Here is a 23530-nt window from a genome sequence, read left to right on the forward strand (position 1 = left end):
TTATTATTAATAATAGCCTACATCTTTTAGAATATTTGATTGAATGCTGAATGTTATTTAAGTAGCCTACTTGTTCAATTTAATAAAATTAAAACTTTAATTGTGATCATTAACATAACTGAATATTAAATATTTAGTGGCCAAGTTTTGCGCAGCTCCCCGTCAATGATCTATCTATAGCACCCACTCAGCTGGCGCTGTCCCTGCAGAGAAGCTACGTAGGCAGTGTAATTATTATTATTTTTTTTTTTTGTTCCGTTACCTCCAATCCCCGTTTTGAGTCGCCGGATCCACCCCCCCTCTGCGCTCCGGGACCTCCCACTTTACAAATAAAGCACTGAAAATATGCAACTATAAGTGCCTACATATATGATTTCATTATGACGGATCGGATGGTTTGTTGATAGTTTTTAAAGCTTTGCGGAGTTACGCAATGACACGAACTGTTCGAAATAATCAATTCGCAATTTCGCGGAATTTTATCTATGTAGCATAGCCGTTTTATCCAAAGTATGGAATGGGGTATATCCAATCAGCGACTCCTAAAATGCACACGTGACGTGACAGTGAAGTCCATGGCATATTAGACATTCTCTGTCCATCGTGTAGAGTGGACGCTCCTCCGTTTACATAAAAGTTATTACCGAAACGGAACCCCCCACTCTCTCTACATACTGTAAAGGGTCCAAAGAGAAAAACGCGCTACACAAACCACCTACATCTACTACAAAGCAAATAGTACCGCTGCAGCACAATACATTGGTGAGTACATTTTGAAATTTCTCACTTAAGCAGTACTATTGTTGTCTATTGAAAATGCATTGCCCTTGGTACATTTTTGTAAATGCTTATTAGTTATAAACATGTTTACTAAATAACGCTGTTTAAAAGTGTTATCAATGGCAATCTTCCACAGAAATACCAATTCAACACAAACGGCATGTTTTCAAACTTCACGATACGGTGCATTCTCGCGCGCTAAGGAGAACAAACCACGAATAATCTAGTTTTCAGCCCCAGTGCTTATGATTTTTTGACTAGTAAAACCAAAACAATCAAAATTGACATTTAGTCTATAATATCAGGATGTCGATAATACGTCTCTCCCCCTTTATTTATATAAATACAAAAAGCAGCCGCGTGAGCAAATGTGGCGTGAACATTATGTTCCTTGATTATTTAAGGATAACTTGCCAATAACTTGCACAGTTGATAGCGTGTGACCTTGATTTATGCTAGTAAAGTTAGCAGTGATGCAACTGAACTTTTGCACCATTCTTTTACTACTACTATTTTTGTCACATGAGCAACTGGTAATTTTCATAATGTATTTCCTAGGAAACCACAGATACTGTAGTTACTATAAATATTATCACGACGACTGTAAAATAATGGTGAAAAAATTAATATGCAATGTAAAAATAGCATTTGATAGCATTGGTTAATAGCAAGTTACCATGAACTTACCATGTTACCATAGTATCTTTATAATATATTGCATATGATATGTTTTGTAAATCTAAGGACTGAAAAGGCGGAAGATAATTGTTTAATTTGTTCAGTTGAAAATTATTAGAATCCTGTAATACTAATAGGAAAATTACGGTCTCAGACAGGTACTCCTGTTGTAACGTGATTAAAAAAAAACAAAAACAAAAAAAAAAACCTGAGGAATAATATTTGTTGCACGGTTAAGATTAGCTGTGGACTACCATGCTCTGGTCGTTATTACTAAAACATTTATCTGGCCTTTATTTGGAAGTGTGCTTGCCGGATGGTTTAAAAAACAAGCCAAGCCACTTTGATGTTCAACAATGGAGGATCTGCAAGACTTTGGTTCCTCTAGTGCGAGTGCAATGACCATTGCTGCTGAGCTCAGTGAGTACCACTTTTTGTCTTGTTTTTCAATGACTTGCAATCAAAAAGAAATCTGACATTTGACATTTTCTATACATAAAAAAAAAAATCTTCTCAACTGATGTCATGCATATTTTTGAGTCATGTACAGTTTGTTTAAACAAGTTTCAGTTTTTAGATAACATTTCAAAGTGTTTAAATTTGTTTTGTTTTTTTACTTTTTATGTCAGGCGGTACAACCAAATAGTTGTATGTATGTATTGTATATATACTGTAGTTGTACCACCTGACATGGAAAGTGTACCAACCTACCCATACTGAAATGAGCATGTATATATTTTACCCGTATTTGAGAAAGATCTACAAATCTTTTCACTCTGCCACAAGTATCATTTGGGGTCCTCTGGAATGCATTATCAGGTTTACTGTTATTACCATGTCAAATCATAATAAAAGAGCCATATTTGCAGTTGCCACCCTGACCCAGTATTTGCAGTGCCACCCTGACATTTGAGAATATAAAAATTGCTGGAAAATTTTTCAGTTAACTCAGCTTAACCCAACTACTGATATTTATAAAATTAGTTTTTTTTAGTATTTAGTTTAAAATGTTTTATTATTAAGACACCATTTTAAATCGTTTCAAGACAGTTGCACCACCTGACATTCTGGGGGTTTAAGATGAAAAAATGTTAAGATGTTTTATTTTTTTATATACTAAAAATGAATTCAAACTAAATTAACAAACTATTTAATTTATCAAATAATTTTAAATAAAATAATGCACTTGGACATAAAAATAGGCAGGTCATGTAATTGACCCCTATATAATAGTTTTGTTGTTTCATGTTTTGCAGAGGATGATTTTTACTCCAAGCTTGTTGACGACTATCTTGGTGCTCATTACGGAGAACTGTTGGAGCTGGATGAAAAGCCCTGGAAAAACCGCATGTTGGTCCAGATTGGGCTGATGAGAGAGGAGCAAGATCTTTCATGGGTTGATTTAATACAATGGCTCCAAAAGATTATCCCAATGTTTCAGTCAGCTGATTTCCAAAGCCTGATTGAGAGAAACACCACGACAGCTTTAAGCTTAACTGGAGATGCCAGAGAAAATTTTCTTGAGTCGGATGTCAACTTCGAATTTGTTGGACCTATATGTGATAGTATTGGAATCGGAAGAAGAGACTTACTTGAAATGTCTGATTTTTCTGATCGTGCAAAATTAACTGGTCTTACAAACGGCCTAATTCTCGAATTAACTAACTTTATTTCACGAGAGAAATTAGACCCGGTCGTCTTAGTTTCCTGGATTCGTAACTTTGAGCCTTTATTTTGTTATGATGGCAAGATCCAAAAAGCCTACAAGCTCCTTCGGGCTAATCTCAAGAATTTCAGAATACAGTACCGCAACAATCAGAGGAGCCGAAAGCGGAGCCGCGGATTGCTGGATGAGTTTCTTCAGAGTCCATTTGATCTTGCTCCTGAAGGGGATGCAGATGATATTGAATACAGAAGGGTGGCAATGATCAAAGCACATCTAAGGAAGAAACGCAGCATTTCCGTGCATAAACCTACCACTGCAGTCAAGAAGGAAGATGAACCCTTTGATATTTTGCAGACAGATGCCACTGTAAAAACTCAATTTCAGCGTGAACCAAAGCAAATTCCCCATGTGATCAGTGTAAAAAGGGAACAGAGATCACAGAGTCATCAAACATTGATACAGTCACTAGAAAATGTGGAAGAAGACCCAAGAAGTGACACGGGCGACAATGTAACGCTTCTTGATATCTCTGTGCTGTCTTGGCAAAAGATTGCAGACGTGTGTGGAGGAAAGAACGAAGCTGCTAAGTTGGCTTCAATGGATCTACTTCAGAATCACTTCTCTGCAATGCTGAAGGAAGATGCCAACCTGAGATCTCTCAATGACAAAGTCAAAGAAAGCACCCATCCACTTGTGCCACCTTTGAATTTCCTGCGTTACATCTGCCAATTCCTTTTCGAACTTATTGATGTAACGGAGCAGCAAATGATGTCATTCGGAAGAGATCTCGTGAACACCACAGGTGAGAAACTGGGACGCGACAAGCATCCCAGATTTCAGAGTTTTGTCAACTTCGATGAGAGCGCAGTGGCGCGTTACATTCACACGGCTTCTGAAATTTTATGTCCAAGTGAGGAGACCAACCCAAACTACCGCAGGTACTGGCTTGCTTTTTGCCTTGAGAGAAAAAACCCTTCCAGACTACCTATAAATAGGTCGAATCGTGTCATTAACTACTTTGAGGCAGCTGCCGGACTCATTCACCATCATGAAGATGTTGTTCTTTTTGTATCTGACCTGCAGCATCTGAATGAGAACTCGAACTCAAATATCCTGTTGGAGAGCATCAATGCTGATGCAAACGACGAGGCTTTGCAGGCGCTGGTCTGTGTGGTTGCTATTGTCTACCTTAAAGTCTTGGGACCCTTTTGGCAGCTTCTGAAGAGTGATGGAGAATATCCTCTTTTCAGTAGGTACATCCTTTGCCTGTATGACAAGCTCTTGGAATGGTCGCAAGATGCCAGTTGCCTTTTGCAACCAGAAGCTTTTGTGAATGTATTCTTACAAGTACCAATGCAAGAGGGGACTTTTGAAGGAGTGTTCAGATTTTGCCGTGCTAATGCTGAGAACCAGTACGGTACTCTCATGAGAGCTTGTTTACAGAGGATGATGAAAGCCCTCGCAGCTGTACTGGAGGACAATCTCAAAGATTTCTTACCTGGCGGTGAGTACTGCAAAGATCAGCCTAAGGATATAGCGGTTCAAATGGCAAACTGCACATTTTCACAGCTGATGGGTGAGTACCCCTTCGGTCATGGGTACCCTTATGAGAAGAACAGGCCGGATAAAACCCTCAGTCAACCCGAAGGTTGCGCTTCCAAAGAGACAGAACAAGAACCTGCTTCCCGAAAGACGACAGATGAACCCACATCACCAGCGGTCACATTATCACCTGCCAAAACCATTCAAAAGCAGCAACAAGAGTCAAAACGCTACTCCACCTTGGAAGGAGCAAATCTCAATGCTGCAAAAAAAATGAAGGTGTCTAGACTAAAGCAAAAAGCTCAGGATCACATTTATAAGAAATTGATTGTTGGAGCGGTTTCAAAATATGGCGGCCCATGTAAAAGCAAGCAAGATGTTGAACGATTGCTTGCAAAACTACAAGGTGCAAACCATGCACATACACGAGAGGTTATTCGCTGTGAGCTGAACTACCAAAAGAGCATCTTGGGTTCCAGAGACAAAAAGCTAAATCACATGGGTTTCTCTTTGAATGACATGGTTTCTACACTGAAGGACATCTTGCCAAATGAGAGAGTTATAGTTACACCACCAGGTGAAACTGTGCTTGATCATACAGAGATTCAAGAGACCCTGATGCAAACAACATCATCAGACCCTCAAAGTACAGCCACTGGTCAACAAACTCAACAAAGAAATATTGATATAAAGAAAAGAAATGTTTTCGGCCCTTGTTACAGGGAGAACTTTGAGTTTATTTGATTGTGTTTTAATTCTACTGAATAAATGACACTTGCATTAGTTTCTTGATTTCATTTTTCTGCATATGGATAAGATTTTTGTTCTCAGATGTTTTGTTATTAATAAGCTCGATCTCATATACCTAAGAGATTGCTAGACTTTTTTTTCCTTTTTTTCTATACGTATCAAAATAGTTCATTAGTTAATTGTTTTTCGACATATGTTTTTATAGAAATTACATTACAGAATAAAACAGTTTTTAGAAACCTACTTGTCCTGACTTTTATTAAACAACAATACAACTTTTACTTCTACAACCAACAATGACAATCATCTTATTATTACCAATAATAAAACTATTATATTTATATTGTATAGCTTACTCCATATATCTGACTATATTGATATAATATGTATATATTATATAAATGTATATAATTGTTTGGAATCACTATCAAACATGTACTTTTATTCACCAAGGATGCATTCAGTTGAGGAAAAAGTGCAGTTAAATAATTTATAATGTTATAAATTACTTTTTCTAAATCTTTTTAAAATAAATTATGGTCTTTAAACTTTCTGTTCAGTAAAGAATCCTCCACTTGCAGTAAAGTTTTACTGACCTTAGACTGTACGTTTTACTAGACCTTAAATACTAGCCAATATTTAATTTATTTTCCCTTTCCACCCTTTTTCTTTTCTTTTTTTTAAGCCAATGTTACGTGTCTTTTTCTTTAAAACCGTTTAAAAGCCCTGCAGCATCTCATATTTCTCTGTTGTTTGGCAGTACTGTTCATTTAAACTGAGAAAGTTTATAGATACACTTCATTACACACACACACACACACACACACACACACACACACACACACTCTCTTGTACATCTATCTTTATGAGGACATTCATTGACACAATCTCTAGCCGCTAACCCTAACCTTACCTATCACAACTAAGTGCCTAACCCGAACCCTTACCCTAAACCTACCCTTAACCTAATTATAACCTTATCCCTAAAACCAAGTCTTGACCCTCAAACAGGCCTTTAAAGGGGCCGGCCAAAATGTCCTCACTTTACTTTCTTTTTCCTCACTCCAATGGTCTAAAACTCAAACTGGTCCTCACAAAGATAGTTGTACAAGTACACACATACACACACACACACACACACACAAACCAAAATTTATTCCAACACCTTCAACATTTCTCACATGATCACAGTTTATTCGCTAAAGTTTAGAAAATGGTAATAAAATATGACAATAAGTCTCACAAATGAATTAGGTTGAATAGCTGTCAGCTGTTAAATTTAAGTACACAATTAGATAATACTAATTTAGGTCAACCAATTTACCAAGCAATGCTTGGTGTTCAATCAAGTGTTCAATCTGTGGTGTAAAAAGGTTGCATTAGCCATTAAAGAAAAAACACTTAAGCAAAACATGGTTAGGTCAAAGTGTCTGAATAATTTTTGGTCCCAAATTTTTATATGTTTTCCTGGTAGTCCACTGTATGAAGAATGTTTGGGTAAAATATGTCACAGTTTACTTTATTTTGCTATCCTCACTTACATAAATGAACTATAGTGTCCTGCGCTCACTAGTAAAAAAATATACAAAATTATATCTGGCGTCTGAATAATCTTTGATTTGACTGTATATTGTTTTAACACATTTGTTTTAAACAGTTTGTTTTCATATTTTAAAATTAAAATACTAAATGTATATTTTATATCTCATTGCAAGTGAATACGGAGTTTAAGTGAGCACTGATAATCACAAGAATTATCAGTTCATTCCTATTCACGAGAAATAGGAAACGTGCAATGTTCTAACTTACCCGTGCCCTTTTCCTAGACGTATAAATGGCAGATACGTGGTGGAATCATGCCATCGTTACACACATTTTGGTGGCCCTGTTTGGAATGGGCTCATGGATCTCTGTGAACTCATTATGGGTTGAACTGCCGGTTGTTGTTGGTGAATTACCTGAAGGTAATTAGTGTTTTTTTTTTTTTTTTTTTTACTTATACCATAGTAACTTATTTGAATAAAACTTTAATGTGTCCCACAGTTGTACCTAGTAGATGCTGTATTTATTATCCTGACAACAGTAGAATTTAAAACATGTCCTTTCTTTATAGGGTGGAACTTACCAGCCTATATTTCAGTGCTGATTGCATTTGGGAATTTGGGTCCAGTGGCTGTCACTTTAACCCACCACTTTGCTCCAGGACAGCTAAATGAACGTGTGGTCATTCACATCATACAAGTGCTAGCGGTGGTTGCAGCTGCATTTCTTGCTCTCTTTTGGTCCCAGGTGGTCACGGTCGCTGGAGAGTCCAGGTCTGTCCCATTCCTGCTGCTTACTTTTATACTGGCATTTGTCTGCTGCACTTCCAATGTCACCTTCTTACCCTTCATGTTCCGTTACCCCTCGCAATACATCCGGACATTCTTCGTCGGACAGGGTCTTAGCGCACTCTTTCCCTGTGTAGTTGCTTTGGGGCAGGGTGTAGGGAAACTAGAGTGCGTTAAGACGTCCAACGGCACAGAGCCCCACTATCTCAAAGAAAACTTCCCTGCCCAAAACTTCTTCTGGTTCTTGTCCGTGATGCTGGCGTTTTCGGCCTTCTGTTTCGTGGCTCTGACGTACAGAGTGGTGTCCCAGACTGTGGCAGAGGAAGTCCCGAAGATTGAGCAGGAAACAGTGAAAATGGAGGAAGAGGTACACCCTTTACAAAATGGAAGTTCGCCTGTTTCTGAGGAACAAGTTGAAGTTGAAAAACAGGCACCTGTTGTGGCCTTCTGGACGTCACGCAATGTCTATCTGCTCCTGTTATTAGGAATATCCAATGCTTTGACCAACGGCGTGCTGCCGTCAGTACAGAGTTTCTCCTGTCTGCCTTATGGCACCATGACCTTTCACCTCTCTGTCGTCTTGGGCAACATTGCAAACCCTCTGGCCTGCTTTGTGGCCATGTTTGTCCTACTTAGGTAAGTGAGTTAATGTTCTTGTTGAGTTTTTGGTGTACATTTTAGTGTTCCTGTTTTTTAAATTCTGCTCCTGTACAATTTGTCATTGAATTGTGTGATGTAAGTGTTGTTAAAAGGTTAGTTCTCCCAACAATGAAAATTACCCCATGATTTACTCACCCTCAAGTCATCCTAGGTGTATATGACATTCTTCTTTCAGACGAATACAATTAGAGTTATATAAAAAAATGTCCTTGCTCTTCCAAGCTTTATAATGGCAGTGAATGGCAGTTTATGTTTTGAAATCCATCAAAGTGAATCCATCCATCATAAAATTAATCCACACGGCTCTGTGGGAGTTAATAAAGGCCTTCTGAAGTGTTTGTGTAATAAAAATATGCATATTTTCAAACTTTATCAACTAAAATAACTAGCTTTCGGCAGGAAGACTAACCCCTGACCCGACACACAACGTAATGACGAACTCATCGATTCACTTCAGAAGGCCTTTAAAACGGAGGTGTAAAAACGGGAGTGTAAAAACCCCTGCAGAGTCGTGTAGATTACTTTTATGATGGATGGATGCACTTTGATGGACTTCAAAACATAAACTGCCATTCACTCCCATTTTAAAGCTTGGAAGAGCCAGGAAATTTTTTGTATTCGTCTGAAAGAAGAATGTCATAAACACCTATGGTTTGAGGGTGAGAAAATCATGGGCTAATTTTCATTTTTGGGTGAATTAACCCTTTAATTTAGTTGATTTTAGAACTGAAATTAAGGTTTCATTACAGGTCCAGTGTTGGTCTTGGTATGATGTCACTAGTAGGCGGTATTTTTGCAGCCTATCTCATGGCCTTGGCAGCACTTAGCCCCTGCCCACCACTTTTAGGAAGTCAGTCTGGAGTCGCTTTAGTGGTTAGTGACTTTATCCCATTACTGGGTGGAAGAGGAACTTACTAAGAATGAATCTCTTAAAATGTTGAAAGTGCTCTTTACTACACCACTGAAATACCATGTGCAAATACCACATGCAAAAGTGCCAGTCACTGTTTAGTGATTCACCACACTCTGATTATTTTATCATCTGTAAAGATCTGATAAAAAAAGAGTCAAAAGTAATCCTAAACCTTAAAATCTGCAAGTAAAGATAATTATTTAAAAAAATTGTCATTATAGCAATATGAATATATATATATATATATATATATGATTGATTTACACTAAAAAAAAGTAATTCCTGACCACAATCACCCATTCATTTACCACACATAATACACAAACTATCTGTAAATACAGTAATTCTATGAAACTGTATCTTTTTTAATCAAAGCCTGTTATACTTTTACCATTTAGATCATGTCCTGGATCATCTTCACTGGCCTGTTCTCTTACCTGAAGGTGATAGTTGGGACTCTGCTTCATGAAGCAGGACATGCAGCTCTTCTCTGGTGCGGAGTCTTCATCCAGGCTGGCTCTCTTATCGGAGCCTTTACAATGTTCCCTTTAGTCAGTGTGTACCAGGTCTTTCAGAGAGCCCAGGACTGCATTGATGTCTGCAGTTAATAATTCAACACTTGAGTTTACATTCACGCCATGCCTTTATATAGCAGGTATCTCTTCACGTGGGAATCTACGATGAAAAGAGGTGGTAAAGCTGATGCCTTCACAGGACATTTCAAGTTAATGTCAATGCAAACTGAGCTGCTCTTGATCACATAGCAAATCTTTGCGTTACCTGATGGCACATTGAGAATGTGAAGAATATGTGGTTGATACATGAGTCACTTTGAATGTGTGTGTGTGTGAACACCTTGAACACCTTATTCTAGATTAACTGTTTTCATACGACAAGACAAGACATTTGTGGTTGGAAATCAGAGCAGGCCTGATTTTATAACAGAAAGCCTCTATATCAGCATGTCAGCAAATGTTTAGCCCAGGAATCTCATCGATCTTTAGCTACAATGTACACTATGCCCATGAGTAGACTTATACTATATGTTTAATCCGTGTAGTATTATACACAGCATTTGTTTATTATTAAGCTGATCATTGTTGATGAGGTAAAATCAGGTAAAACTTTTTTCAATGACTCTAAGATTAAACTGTTTAGTTGACCACAAGCAAAAAATGTGCATTGCCACATCCATGTTAATGGCGTCTTACAGTTGGATTTAGATCTAGACACACAACCTTGTCTCTCTGCTGAATATCTAGTTTTGTTTATCCGTTAAAATTTTAGTTTTAATGTACACAAGTCCAAGTCGACAACATGTCAAACCTGTAATATCTGACATGTGTGATGCTGCCATGTTTTACCTTTTTGATTTAGATTATTTTAGATGTGAGGCCAGTATTTTAATTTACGATTAATCTCATGGATTCTCCAGCTGCTGTTGTCACTTATTTTATGTAGGCCTATGTATTATTATTTTTGAAATAAGAATTCAGATGCATTCCTGACATCTCTGATGAAAGCCTTTATTTAAAACCTGTTTTATTAACATTGCATAGTAGTATTATCATGCTTTGGAAACTTTGAATAGGCTATACAAATATAAAGATGTCTTCAGTGACATTGGGGTTGAGGGGGCTGAAAATATTATGACATCATAGAACTATTATATGCTATTTTTTTATGTTCACTTTTTCTCATGCCATTTTTAATATGGCATTGTTATGAGGTCTCACAGCTTTGTAAATAAATGGTTCTTTCAACAAAAGTGGAATGTTGTGACTGGTATGAAAACAAAGCTTATTCTGGGGCACATAGGCTCAAATTAGAGATTTAGCCCCCCTAATGTTCCACCCAGCCATAAAAATGTGTGATAATCTCTAAATCGTGATCGTCTCAGACCCCTTCCTCATATAAAAACGTCGGCAGGCTTCGGCTCCTAGTCTGCGTTATTAGGGCCCGCGCACCGATGGTGTGAGGACCCTCTTGGAATTGCTTCGTTTAGTCTGCCTGTTCCTCACTCCGCATTCCGCAACAGCGCCAGCGTCAGAGGCAAAGAAAAGGTGTGTACAATACATTTATTAATAGATTGTCATGGCATCTGCCTCTGTTTAGTTGTTTGTTATAAATGCAGTTCACGTAATATGATGGGGGGCGACACAAGACGGTTCATCGTCGACTGCAAAAAGTTTTGGCTGCATATTATCCCTCATCATCACACAGTTGTTTTGTTTCCTCCTTCGAAAATGGAGCGCCTCACAGCAATGAAGACAGGCATAGGCTACTTTAGAAAAAGATCACGATGCTATTTTATTTCATTTTTATTTCACATTTAGCAATAATAATAAGACTTTCTAGACCTTCGGCTACACGTGGTATAGGCCTGCTTCGTACCTCAGTAGGCTAACTAAAATTTGCCATGATATTAATTTTATAATAGCCTAAATCCAAAAGCAAATCACGTGAAGAAAACTTAAATTTAATTTTCATGTGAAAAGTGTTTTCCACCAGGTGACTGAAATCTTCCATTAAATCATGGTACATTTTGAACGATGTAGATTGTTTTGCTGCACAAATGTAGAGTTCAAAATAGTTTATAATAGTGTGTGTATACATATATATACATATACAATTTTCGCCTCTGATGTGTTTGCATCTCTGCATTTTAACTTATAAGAGTGAATGTCAGAGAAAGAGACACATTATGTGTGTTCACCTATTTGATTTCATCCTACTAAATAATGATCCAGCTGCTGATTGTGACATACATTTATTAGCATTAGAGTAAAGGCAATTGTGGTTTTGATGCAACTTTGAATTACAGATTCATGTGCTGTTTTTTTAAATAAACAGAAAAAAAGAAGAAGAAAAAAAGGAATGATTTAATACTGGACAGAATAAACATACTGCCAATCTAGTAATATAAGGTTTGTCTATGTTCTTAATAAATATGAATGATTATAAGCTGATTATTTAAAATGATTTATAATGAAATCAGTATTGGGGGATTGATTTCATATTGCCACAGTCACACACCATTTGGACTTTGTTTTTTCAGTTTGCACCATCTTCCTGAATTGAACTGATTGTCATGGTTATTGATTGGATTTCGCCATTTAGTTCAGGTGTGTCGTTAATTATCCTTGTTTGCATATACTTAAGTTCCTTTGTTTCTGTTCATTGTTGTCGAGTCACGTTACCTGTGTTGAAAGCTGTTCTCTGTTTGGATTTACCTGCCTGTAGATTTATTAAAGATTACCTTTGACTTCATCACCGTGTTTGTATACGGCATCTACAAATGTCAGTCCTTGTTATGACACAAATAGATTAGAACCTACTGTATTGTTCATGCATATCCTACTGTACAAATAATACACTATATTGCCAAAATTATTGGGACATCCCTCCAAATCATTGAATTCAGGTGTTCCAATCACTTCCATGGCAACAGTTGTATAAAATCAAGCACCTAAGCATGCAGACTGCCTCTACAAATATTTGTGAAAGAATGGATGGCTCTCAGGAGCTCAGTGAATTCAAGCGTGGTGCTGTGATAGGTTGCCACCTGTGCAATAAGTCCATTTGTGAAATTTCCTCATTACTAAATATCCCACCGTCAACTGTTAGTGGTATTATAACAAAGTGGAAGTAATTGGGAACAACAGCAACTCAGCCACAGTGGTTGGCCATGTAAAATCACAGAGCGGGGTCAGAACATGCTGAGGCGCAGAAGTTGCCAACTTTCTGCAGAGTCAATAGCTACACACCTCCAAACTTCATGTGGCCTTCAGATTAGCTCAAGAACAGTGCGTAGAGAGCTTCATGGAATGGGTTTCCATGGCCGAGCAGCTGCAACCAAGCCTTACATCTACCAAGTACAATGCAAAGCGTCGGATGCAGTGGTGTAAAGCACGCCACAACTGGACTCTAGAACAGTGGAGACGTGTTCTCTGGAGTGACGAATCCGATGTGGCAATCCGATGGACGAGTCTGGGTTCGGCGGTTGCCAGGAGAACGATGCTTACCTTACTGCATTGTGCCAAAATAAAGTAGAGGAATGGGATGTCATTAAAGTTCATCTGCATGTAAAGGCAGGTGTCCCAAAACTTTTGCCAATATAGTTCATATTACATTCATTTTTCTAAATCATACTGTCATTGGGGGCTGAGCCCACCTAATATTGAAATCCTAGAATCTTCCTATTTTCTGTGTGTCCTCGGATACTTGTCTGTGTGTCCATGCATGTGTTTAGTCAATTAAAGGGTTAGTTCACCCAAAAATTAAAATTATGTCATTAATGACTCACCCTCATGTCGTACCAAGCCCGTAAGACCTCCGTTCATCTTCGGAACACAGTTTAAGATATTTTAGATTTAGTCCGAGAGCTTTCTGTTCCTCCATTTAAAGTCAATGGACGGCATACTGTCCATGTCCAGAAAGGCAATACAGACATCATCAAAGTAGTCCATGTGACATCAGTGGCTCAATCTTAAGTTTATGAAGCGACGAGAATACTTTTTGTGCGCAAAAAGTAAACAAAAATAACGACTTTATGCCACTATTCATTTCCTTCTCTCTGTGCCTCGAGTGAGTTCGCGTAGTGTTTTTGCGCAGCGCGTCTGTGTTGTACGTCACATGTAGGCTCACTATTGGCCGACGCTGGTCATGTGTGATGCGTGTGACGTACAACACAGTACGCGCTACGCTGAAACACTACGCGAACTCACTCGAGGCACAGAGAGAAGGAAATGAATAGTGGCATAAAGTCGTTATTTTTGTTTACTTTTTGCGCACAAAAAGTATTCTCGTCGCTTGATAAACTTAAGATTGAGCCACTGATGTCACATGGACTACTTTGATGATGTCTGTATTGCCTTTCTGGACGTGAACAGTGTGCCGTCCATTGACTTTCAATGGAGGAACAGAAAGCTCTCGGACAAAATCTAAAATATCTTAAACTGTGTTCCGAAGATGAACGGAGGTCTTACAGGCTTGGAACGACATGAGGGTGAGTCATTAATGACATAATTTTAATTTTTGGGTGAACTAACCCTTTAACCATGATCATTTATTACAGCAGTTGTTTTAGTTGTACTAATGTTGGTGTCAGTAGGTTCATAGAAAAGTATGGATGATGTTATTAACATTATTTGGAAAATAATATGTCAATAATAGTGTTAACAACACTATTTTAAACAAATATTTTATATAAACTATAAAAAGCTTAATTTATAAACTATGTAACGCTACACTAGACCACGCTATGTATTTTTCAACAATATTCAGCACTTGTTTTAAGTCACCTTTTTAGTACACTATTGCATAACATGGTGGTCATAGTTAAACTTTTACTGAAGCTGAGATTGGTCTGTCTATCAAAGGCACATTGTGTTTTACATTCATGCAAGAAAACAGCTCATGCTACAGTACACATATACTATTGCATTTTTATAAAATGTATGATTCAGGTTTTTCTGACTTTCATACTTCCATTGTAATATATCATCTACAAATTACACATTATCCCGTTATCCGTTTCCTTAATAAAACATCAACAGACAGGTGCCATAGTTGGCTAGAATGGGCACACCCACTCATGCAGAGGATATAAGACACATTTCTCTCATTGTACAGGACTTTGTGTCCATATGATCAGCCTCAGATCATGTGAGTACCTGTCAGATTTTGCATGTTATTATGAACTTTTTTCATAACTTTTTTCTCTAATTTACTTTATTCATTGCTACATACTCCTTTCTGTTAATTTCTGTTAATAACTGCTCTATATGCTGCATAATTAATGGACCATTGCATCTACTATATGTATGTCACATCTGATATTTTACCTGATAAATATTTGTTGCTTATGACAATCAATAATAATCACAATAAAGTTGTGTATAACCTAGTTGCACTGTCATTTATGTGAATTGTATGGAACTTGTTTAATTGACTCTCTTTAGTTTGACTCTAAATTTAGTTTTGTTCCCATTGTTCCTGTGATCTGTCTTCCTGTGTTTAGCTCCAGTTTTCTTTGTTTTTATTGCCTACCTTGTTAGTTTTTTTATAGTTTTTTTTTTTTTTTACCATAGTAACTAATATCCTTCACCTGTCCCTGGGACCTTGTGATCCCTGCATATTTATACCCTTGTGTTTCAGTCGTGTTTTGTCAGTCGTTGTTCCTCATGTGTGTGTTCTAAATTGTTGTGCTCCTGCTTTCTCTGTTTGGATTATGTTCCTGATTCCCTTGTGTGGATTATAGTTCTGTCTTCTGTTCCAGGACTGGATTATCTGTGACTGTTTGTGTTTTTTTAAAGCTACACTGTGTAGGATTTTCTCCCAGCTAGCGGTGAAATTGTTTATGACTACCAACTGAATATTGCTTTCTAGCCCCTCCCATTCCGAGGGCGTTTTAACTCCTACAGTGGCCGTATAATTTCAAATCTGCCGGTAGTCGCGAGTAATCTCCCCCTTGCGTTCGTCACGGTGCCGCTGAGTGTCAAAACGCGAAAGGCGAAGCTTGAATTTCCAGGTATGTCCCTCTTTGGCTAATGTATTTTCAAGATGGAGGTGCAACATGGCTGCCGCCATTCAAGCGAATCGCTCGTATTTATTCTAAATGGCAGATTCTACGCTTACGAGAATACTTGATTAGTTGGTAGAAGTAATTACACATTAATGAGCACATATCATTTTGAAAGAACAAAGTGTTTTTTGCTAAGAATCAACTTAGCTTTAATAAACTTTGCTTGCTTTAGGATTCTCGCCTCTTCTCGAAACAAAGTAAACAGAATATGTCAATATTGAATATTGAACACACACACACACACACACACACACACACACACACACACACACACACACACACACACACACACACACACACACACACACACACACACACACACACACACACACACACACACACACACACACACACACACACACACACAATTATCATGAATTTTGATAAATGAGTAACCGAATATTGTTACCTACTCGCTAACTCAGCGATGGACACAGACCTAATAATTTAGCCAAATACTCAAATCACAATGACACCGACAACCAAAAACAGCATAAATATGAGTTCCAAAATGACAAATAAACTAAGAGTCACAATACAGTAACAGCAAAATATGTAGCCTAGCACTGCATTTTCTGCATAATTTAATCATGTCTTGGAGCAGATGGGATGTCCAATTATCACCTTGTTATCATCCACAGACTACACAAAAGTGCTAAAGTTCAACAGAACATGGAATGAATGATGGAAAGTTTACTTTGCGGATATTAAAACGCTTACTGTGTTCAATGCACTTTTGACTTGTAGAAACATTGCTTATTCATTCATTAGGATAATAATGTTTTCTCAAAAGTAATCTGGGCAATAAATGCAAACACTTTCAACAAAAAGATGCAAAAATCGTTTTTTAAGAGGTTTGTGTTTATAATCGTTGCATATATTTGTTAATGTTTTAAAATACTTTTGAAGTGAATATATTCTCTTTTCCCCCCACATTGATGTAGCCTACCTTATTTTCCTTTGTTTTAGCTTCTGTTCACTTCTGATCAAAGTTCTGTCCCACTTTTTGCAGACCAATTTTGTTGCACTAAATAAAAGGTTGTCCTATTCATAGTTACGTGGCTGACATGAAATTGAATGCTCAAATTTCCTTATACATTCATATACATTTTAAAGTTTCCGTGCATATGTGTACTGTATATTGTTTTAATGCTATTGCTATGACAGTTTTGGAGCAGTGTGGCCCAAACCCACCTAGAAACCTACAAACCTCCTGCTATAACTGCTCTCTGATTTGTACTTTGATAGCCCTTCTTCCTGACTTTGTTCTTAAAATACATTGGCAGAGCATCAAAGTGTTAGTTAGACAATGCTCCAGTCGCTGTTTGGATGTTACTGATTAACTTTACTTTAGCAGATGATTCTTGTTTGAAATGAAAGTGCACTCAATGAAGGGTTCATCTGCCTGGAGTGCCCTTAGATTAAATGTTTTGCTTGAGGGCATAATGATGAACCTTTCTGACATTACAGCTGAAAGAACTTATCTGTACCAAATTTCGCATTTAAAGATGAAGTGTGTAATTTCTCCTCCACTAGTGGCACCAAGTGGAGTTGCAAAAATAATTGCTTTCATTATTGAATGACATTCTGTTGGTTAAAGGAATGGTTTACCCAAAAATGAAACCTCAAGTCACACTCAAGTTGTCCCAAACCTGTATGAACTTCTTTCTTGTGCTGAACACAAAAATAACAGTTGTTGGGTCCCATTGACTCAGTGGTGTAGTCTAGTTTTTTGTAGTGAGTATACTGTAATATACCGCCGAGATTTGGTTCATTGTACAGCCCTACTTTAGATTTATTCATTCAAAAAATTCCATGACGTTCTGCTTTATATAGCAAGTTCCATTTGTGACTGGATTCCGCGATTCGATCTGTGTCGCTTCGAAAACACAGACGGGGTGAATTTATGAATGAAAGTGTGAAAGTTCTGACACAAAACGAAGTTGTTACGTATCCTCACGCTTTTTTAAGTGGGTATACGGAAATCCTTGGCCTTTTCTAGTGGGTATACGGCGTACCTGCGTATCACGTAGACTACACCACTGCATTGACTTCCATAGTATGTTTCTTTTCCATACTATTTCCATAATTCCACTGAAATTACCCCTAACAATTTGTCCCAGGAACTTTTTTTCCCCCAGACCTGTTGCTGTCTGTGTTTCCACCCCGGTCTAAAGTACTGTAAAGATTAGGCAAATAGACCGGTGACGTAGGACTGCGTGCTACTTTACAGATCCCGCTGAATTTCATCCTCTGAATTTAAGTCTAGTTAAGCCTGAACCTCGTCGTCGGTCCATCGTCGTATTTTTTCAACTCCATTGTTGATTTGGATAGCAAACAACTGTTACTGCACGCACTGCAACAGATTGTGGTTAAAGTAAAATGCTCAACCAATCAAAATGCGGCATGTTCAGCGCCAAAGTCCCACCCCTGAAAGCTCCTGAACTTTGAAAAAGTACTACCTTGCGAGAATGGACTTTTGGAGGGGGAAATATTTACCTGGAACTTCATTTAGACCCTGGTTTAAGGAGTACCATCCCAAAGTCCCTAGTTCCTGGGGAAAGTTCCTGTGGTGGAAACGTGGCTTACGTGGCCCAACATCTATTTGGTTACCCAGAATCTTTGAAATATATATTTTTTTGTGTTCAGCAGAAGAAATAAATTCATACAGGGTTGGAACAACTTGAGAGTGAGTAAATAATGACAGAATATTGATTTTTGGGTGAACTATACCATTAATAATGATGATTCTGTTGGTTACTAACTGTATCGTTTTTCTTTCCTGAAGACATTTAGGTTATGAATTCTTAGGGATACTGATCTAAATCATCATGGCCACGTCCATCCTCACCCATGTTTTGGCCAGTCTGTTTGGCATGGGCTCCTGGGTCACTATCTGTGGTGTGTGGGTGGAGCTTCCTTTAATCGTTCCACATGTACCGGAGGGCTGGTACCTTCCCTCCTACCTCTCTGTTATTGTCCAAATTGCCAACATCGGACCTCTGTTTATCACATTAATGCACCGCTTCCGCCCAGGAACTCTCAACGAGACAGCGGTTATTTATTTTATTGTTGGTTTCGGGATACTGGCCAGCTTCTTCCTGGCTTTCTTCTGGAGTGAGACGGTAGCAGTGCAAGGTGTGGAGTGCAGCCTTCCTCTCCTGCTCCTCATCTTCTTCATCTCCATAGTGGACTGCACTTCTTCTGTGACGTTCCTTCCCTTCATGGCGCAGCTCAAGGCGGAGTATCTCATGACTTATTATATAGGGGAAGGCCTGAGCGGTCTTGTCCCAGCTTTAATGGCGATGGTTCAGGGTGTAGGTGTGATGGAATGTGTAAATGCATCTCAAATCCTCAGATCCAATGAAACGCATCTTAATGAGTCAGAAAGAGACGCTAACTACCTCGTGCCTCACTACCAACCAGCTAACTTTTCAGTTGAAGCTTATTTTTTCTTCCTGGCTGCTATGATGGTGGTTTGTTTAGTGGCGTTCTTACTTTTGAACTACCATCCAGCTGTGGCTCGAGAGCACTCCAATAACACAAATGGAAATGGAGACCATATATCCCTCAGGAGAAACAAGAGATCTGAACAGAAGCCAATGATGCGTTCTCAAAAGATTGTTGAGAAGCCCAGGAGCACGTTTGGGACCGGGAGGTACACGTGGACACAAGTAGTGTACATCTACATTATCCTAGCATGGGTAAACGCTCTGACCAATACTGGCTTGCCGTCAGTGCAGTCGTACGCATGTTTACCATATGGAGACCAGGCCTATCACTGGTCAGCCACTATGGCGAATGTTGCCAATCCTATAGCTTGCTTCATCACCATGTTTTACACTCAAAGGTGAGCTACATCTTGAAAAACAATCATTTCATAGGTTGTAATGTGATTTCTTTGTTCTTTTAAACAATATCTGATTATATATTGTAGCTCTACAATATTGTATCATGCTTTTTACAAGGCTACTTCCCACACAAATATGTGCACATGAAATAATGATGAAAGTTTAAATCAAGTTTTCAACATTGACATTAGAATGATTTCTGAAGGATCATGTGACACTTAAGACAAAACAAACTTGGATGTTGGCTTGAGAAAGGCTAAAAGTTTTAAATATAGACAGACAGACAGATAGTTAACTTATTTTTTTTATTTTTATTATTCTAGCTCCATGCTGATTTCAATTTAAAATGATCCTAAAATTTAGACTGAGATTACTATGAATTTAGTCATGTTTTTAATTTGAATATTTGAATATTTCATTATTCTAGTATTCTTATACTCAATTATTTGCAATATTACGAATAAGTTGGCAAAACTCAAAAAAATTAAGGCAATCAGTTGCCTCAATTTTTAAGTTACGAAATTCAAAAGTTTAAGTAAGCAGAACTGGCAGATTTTTTATTTGTACTCATACATTTTACTTGTTTTTAACTTGAAATGTTTGCGTACACTAATTCATACATTTAACTTAAAACTTTCATGTAACCTATATGTGAACATTTTTATTTCTTAGCTAGCTATAACAAGCTAGTTCAATAAATGCTAACTTGCTAATTTGCTAACATGTTAACAATAGCAGGGAATAGCACTTGTTGTATCAGTGCAGCAATATTAAGCTTGTATCATACTTGCTCTCAAACCAAGCCTAAACTCGTAACTCTCCTAAAACCAACATGAACAGAAATTCTTCTAAATTAGCATAACATTAATCACTGCTAAATCTCCCACGTAACATTAATCTTGCACACACACACAAAAACATTATGTTAGCATTTACGAGTGCCATGGGCAAAGCATGCTGGGAAATAGAAATCCCAGCCCAGTTTCAGTCAAACTTAAGTTGGTCTAAATTAAAAGCAATCATTTCATAAAACTCAAAACAATGAAACTGTCAGTTTACCTAAAATCTATCAGTCCTGTGAACTTGAAAGAAAGAAAAAGTAAGAACAAAATACTCATAAAAGTTAATGTGACTGAACTAATTAGTTTAATTTAAGTTTGTCCTACTCAAACCAATTAATTATTTTGAGCGTTAGGGTTTACAGTGCACCAGTTCCAATCTTTGTATGGGATGAAGGATGAAGAGTTAACAACTTTAAGTTGGCCACCACATGCTTACTCAAAAAGTGTAGTTTTCTTAGTCACATTCATACAATTTGCTAAATCAGTGATAGACAGAAATCAAAAGGTCCAGATGAGAAGGTCCATTCTCCATTTATCCGGACTTCAGTTTGGCCTATCCTGGATGTCGATTTGCAGTAACACCAGACTCCACTTGATGGATGGATAGATTTGATTTTGCACATTTTGGCTATTAACACAATTAACTAACTCTTCCTCAACTCTTTGTTACATTCTGAACAGGTCTTTAGTGCTGATGGGAGTTCTCACTTCTATTGGCTCTCTAATTGGAGTTTTCATTATGAGCATGGCTGTGTTGAGTCCCTGTCCACTGCTAGTTAATGAGACCTCTGGAGCCATCATTATTGTGAGTATTGGGGACCAATTACTTGTTTATATCTTATATAGGAAGCATATTTCCTTGATCTATATTATTGTTTCTTTTTGTATATTTAGTAATACTTTGTTTTACAGGTGTTGGCGTGGTTCTTTTTTATCTTCATCCTATCCTACGTAAAGGTGATTGTTGCTGTTATCTTGCGAGATGAAGGCCACAGCGCTCTTGTGTGGTGTGGAGCTGTAGTGCAGTTGGGCTCAATGTTGGGGGCAGTGACTATGTTTCCTTTGGTCAATGTATTTGAATTTTTCACCTCAGGTGACCCATGTAACACTAATTGTCAATGAAAAATGGGATCTGTAAAAAAAATGCTGAGCATATGTAAAATATTACAATTTTGTATTCGAATTTTTGTCAGAAAAGGAAATTGTTTAAAACTAATATCAAATATTTTAATTAATGTAAAATAATCTTGCTTTCAATGTCAATTGTTTTTGCATGCTATTCAGATATGTTTATTACAATAACGTTTGTAAAAAACAATGTAAAAAAAGTTTTTTTTATGCTGACTTTTTTTTTATTTGCAATATTTGTAAAGTGTTTTATGCTGACTTATTATTATTATTTTTATTTGCTGGCTTGTCCATGTTTTTTTTTTTAATGAACATGGGTTCATGATTAGAGTCCTATTTTCAATGCCAGTTTTGCCAGAATCATCAAATGTCCACTAGGAGGCAGTAACAGTCTACAGTGAATATAGTTCATTTAGATGAGTTCTTCTCACTCATGAGCAGAGGGTTAGCCTACTAGGGGACCTCTGTAAGTTAGTTTCAGAATGTCTTAAAATTATTCTTATTTTTTTATCAGTAAAATCTCACAGAATGTATAAGTGAAACATAACATACATTGGATTTCTTACTTTGGAGAAAAATCAGGAAGGTTTTTAATTTGTCCCCTCAACAAAATGGGAAATGCGAAAGCTGCTGATAATACTGAAAACGCTTATGAATACAGTGATAGGCGTCATATTCCTAAAGGTAGACGTGTATCAGCTGTTGTGAGCTTGAATTAACGCAGAATTAACGCTACTCTTGATAGTAACGCACTACTTTTAAATTCACAACAAATTAAGCAACACAAGTTTTCATGTATTGACACCTCTCCTGCCCCCATGTTGAGAGAATCAGGAGTAAGTGCAGAGTTGTGTGAACTGTGTAAACATGATGATTATTGACTAAATTTGAGCATGCATTTACTCATCTCACTTCAGCATTTTTAAAAATGAATTAAACAGTCAAATAAAAACTAATGGTATTACGCAAAACTGCAATTTAATATGTTAAAATGTATTTAATCTAACTTAATTAACGTCTTTGCTGATGATCCAAATAAACCACATTAATAAGCAAAAATGACTTTAGTTAAACATGACATTTGTGTTTTTATTTATTGCTGAAGTGAGTGAAACTTCTGTGTCCTATTCTGCTTCAATCCAGAATGGCGGGACAGCTGAAAAGTTACTTTGAGCTGCGCCTTCTACTGTACAGGTATGAATTTGCATTTCCTTCAGCCTTATTCATTTCACTTTTAATGTGAAAGGGCCTTTACGTTTGCCAAATATATATATATATATATATATTTTTTTTTTTGCTATTAAAAAAACAAACAAGCAAGCCCAACCCAGGTGAAACACATTACGTAACGCATTACTTTCCATACAAAGTAGTAACGCAATTAGTTACTTTTTAGTAACGCAATATTGTAAAGCATTACTTTTAAAAGTAACTTTCCCCAACACTGTAAATAAGTTACAGAATTTGACATTATTGTCGTTTTATTTTGATTGCTAATGACAGGTCTTTAATCATTAGATTGATGGCTTTTTAATTTATTAAAGTTTGTTTCTCTATACAGTGTCAACTTAATATAAAGTTAGAAAAGAAAAGATTTTCCACACAATATTGTACACCTAGCATTTTTTTTTTTTTTTTTTTTACGGTATACATTTATAAATGATTAAGAAAGAGGTCCCTCGAAAGATAGGCTACCAATATTTAGGGGGTTGTGGCATCAAAACATTTGAATACAGATGACAGTGTGGGTTTGATCCATTATCTTCTCAAGGGAGAGAAGATAATGAGAGGGTGACGGTTATAT

At 37.3% G+C, this 23530-nt stretch overlaps 2 protein-coding genes across 4 annotated transcripts; both read left to right on the forward strand.

Moving 5' to 3' along the window:
• The first annotated feature begins 302 nt into the window (after window positions 1–302).
• Window positions 303–12589, forward strand: slc52a2 (solute carrier family 52 member 2). 3 transcript variants are annotated; one of them, XM_081376038.1, is made up of 5 exons: window positions 303–762; window positions 7243–7380; window positions 7530–8382; window positions 9156–9279; window positions 9718–12589. In XM_081376038.1, the coding sequence occupies exons 2-5, from the start codon at window positions 7251–7253 to the stop codon at window positions 9925–9927; spliced, it is 1317 nt and encodes a 438-aa protein (XP_081232164.1). In that variant the 5' UTR covers window positions 303–762; window positions 7243–7250; the 3' UTR covers window positions 9928–12589. The 3 variants fall into 3 exon arrangements, with proteins under 3 accessions (XP_081232164.1, XP_081232163.1, XP_081232165.1); XM_081376039.1 differs by lacking the exon at window positions 303–762 and adding an exon at window positions 1771–1878 and having other exon boundaries at window positions 9718–12582; XM_081376037.1 differs by lacking the exons at window positions 7243–7380; window positions 7530–8382; window positions 9156–9279; window positions 9718–12589 and adding exons at window positions 1763–1878; window positions 2715–5770 and having other exon boundaries at window positions 326–762.
• Window positions 11245–21934, forward strand: slc52a3-2a (solute carrier family 52 member 3-2a). Its single transcript, XM_081376043.1, has 4 exons — window positions 11245–11382; window positions 18694–19755; window positions 21280–21403; window positions 21511–21934. Exons 2-4 carry the CDS (start codon window positions 18737–18739, stop codon window positions 21718–21720), a joined length of 1353 nt encoding a protein of 450 aa, XP_081232169.1. The 5' UTR covers window positions 11245–11382; window positions 18694–18736; the 3' UTR covers window positions 21721–21934.
• Window positions 21935–23530: the final 1596 nt, after the last annotated feature.

This window comes from Scardinius erythrophthalmus (assembly GCF_964197995.2).
Source record: "Scardinius erythrophthalmus genome assembly, chromosome: 10".
Taxonomy (NCBI): Eukaryota; Metazoa; Chordata; class Actinopteri; order Cypriniformes; family Leuciscidae; genus Scardinius; species Scardinius erythrophthalmus.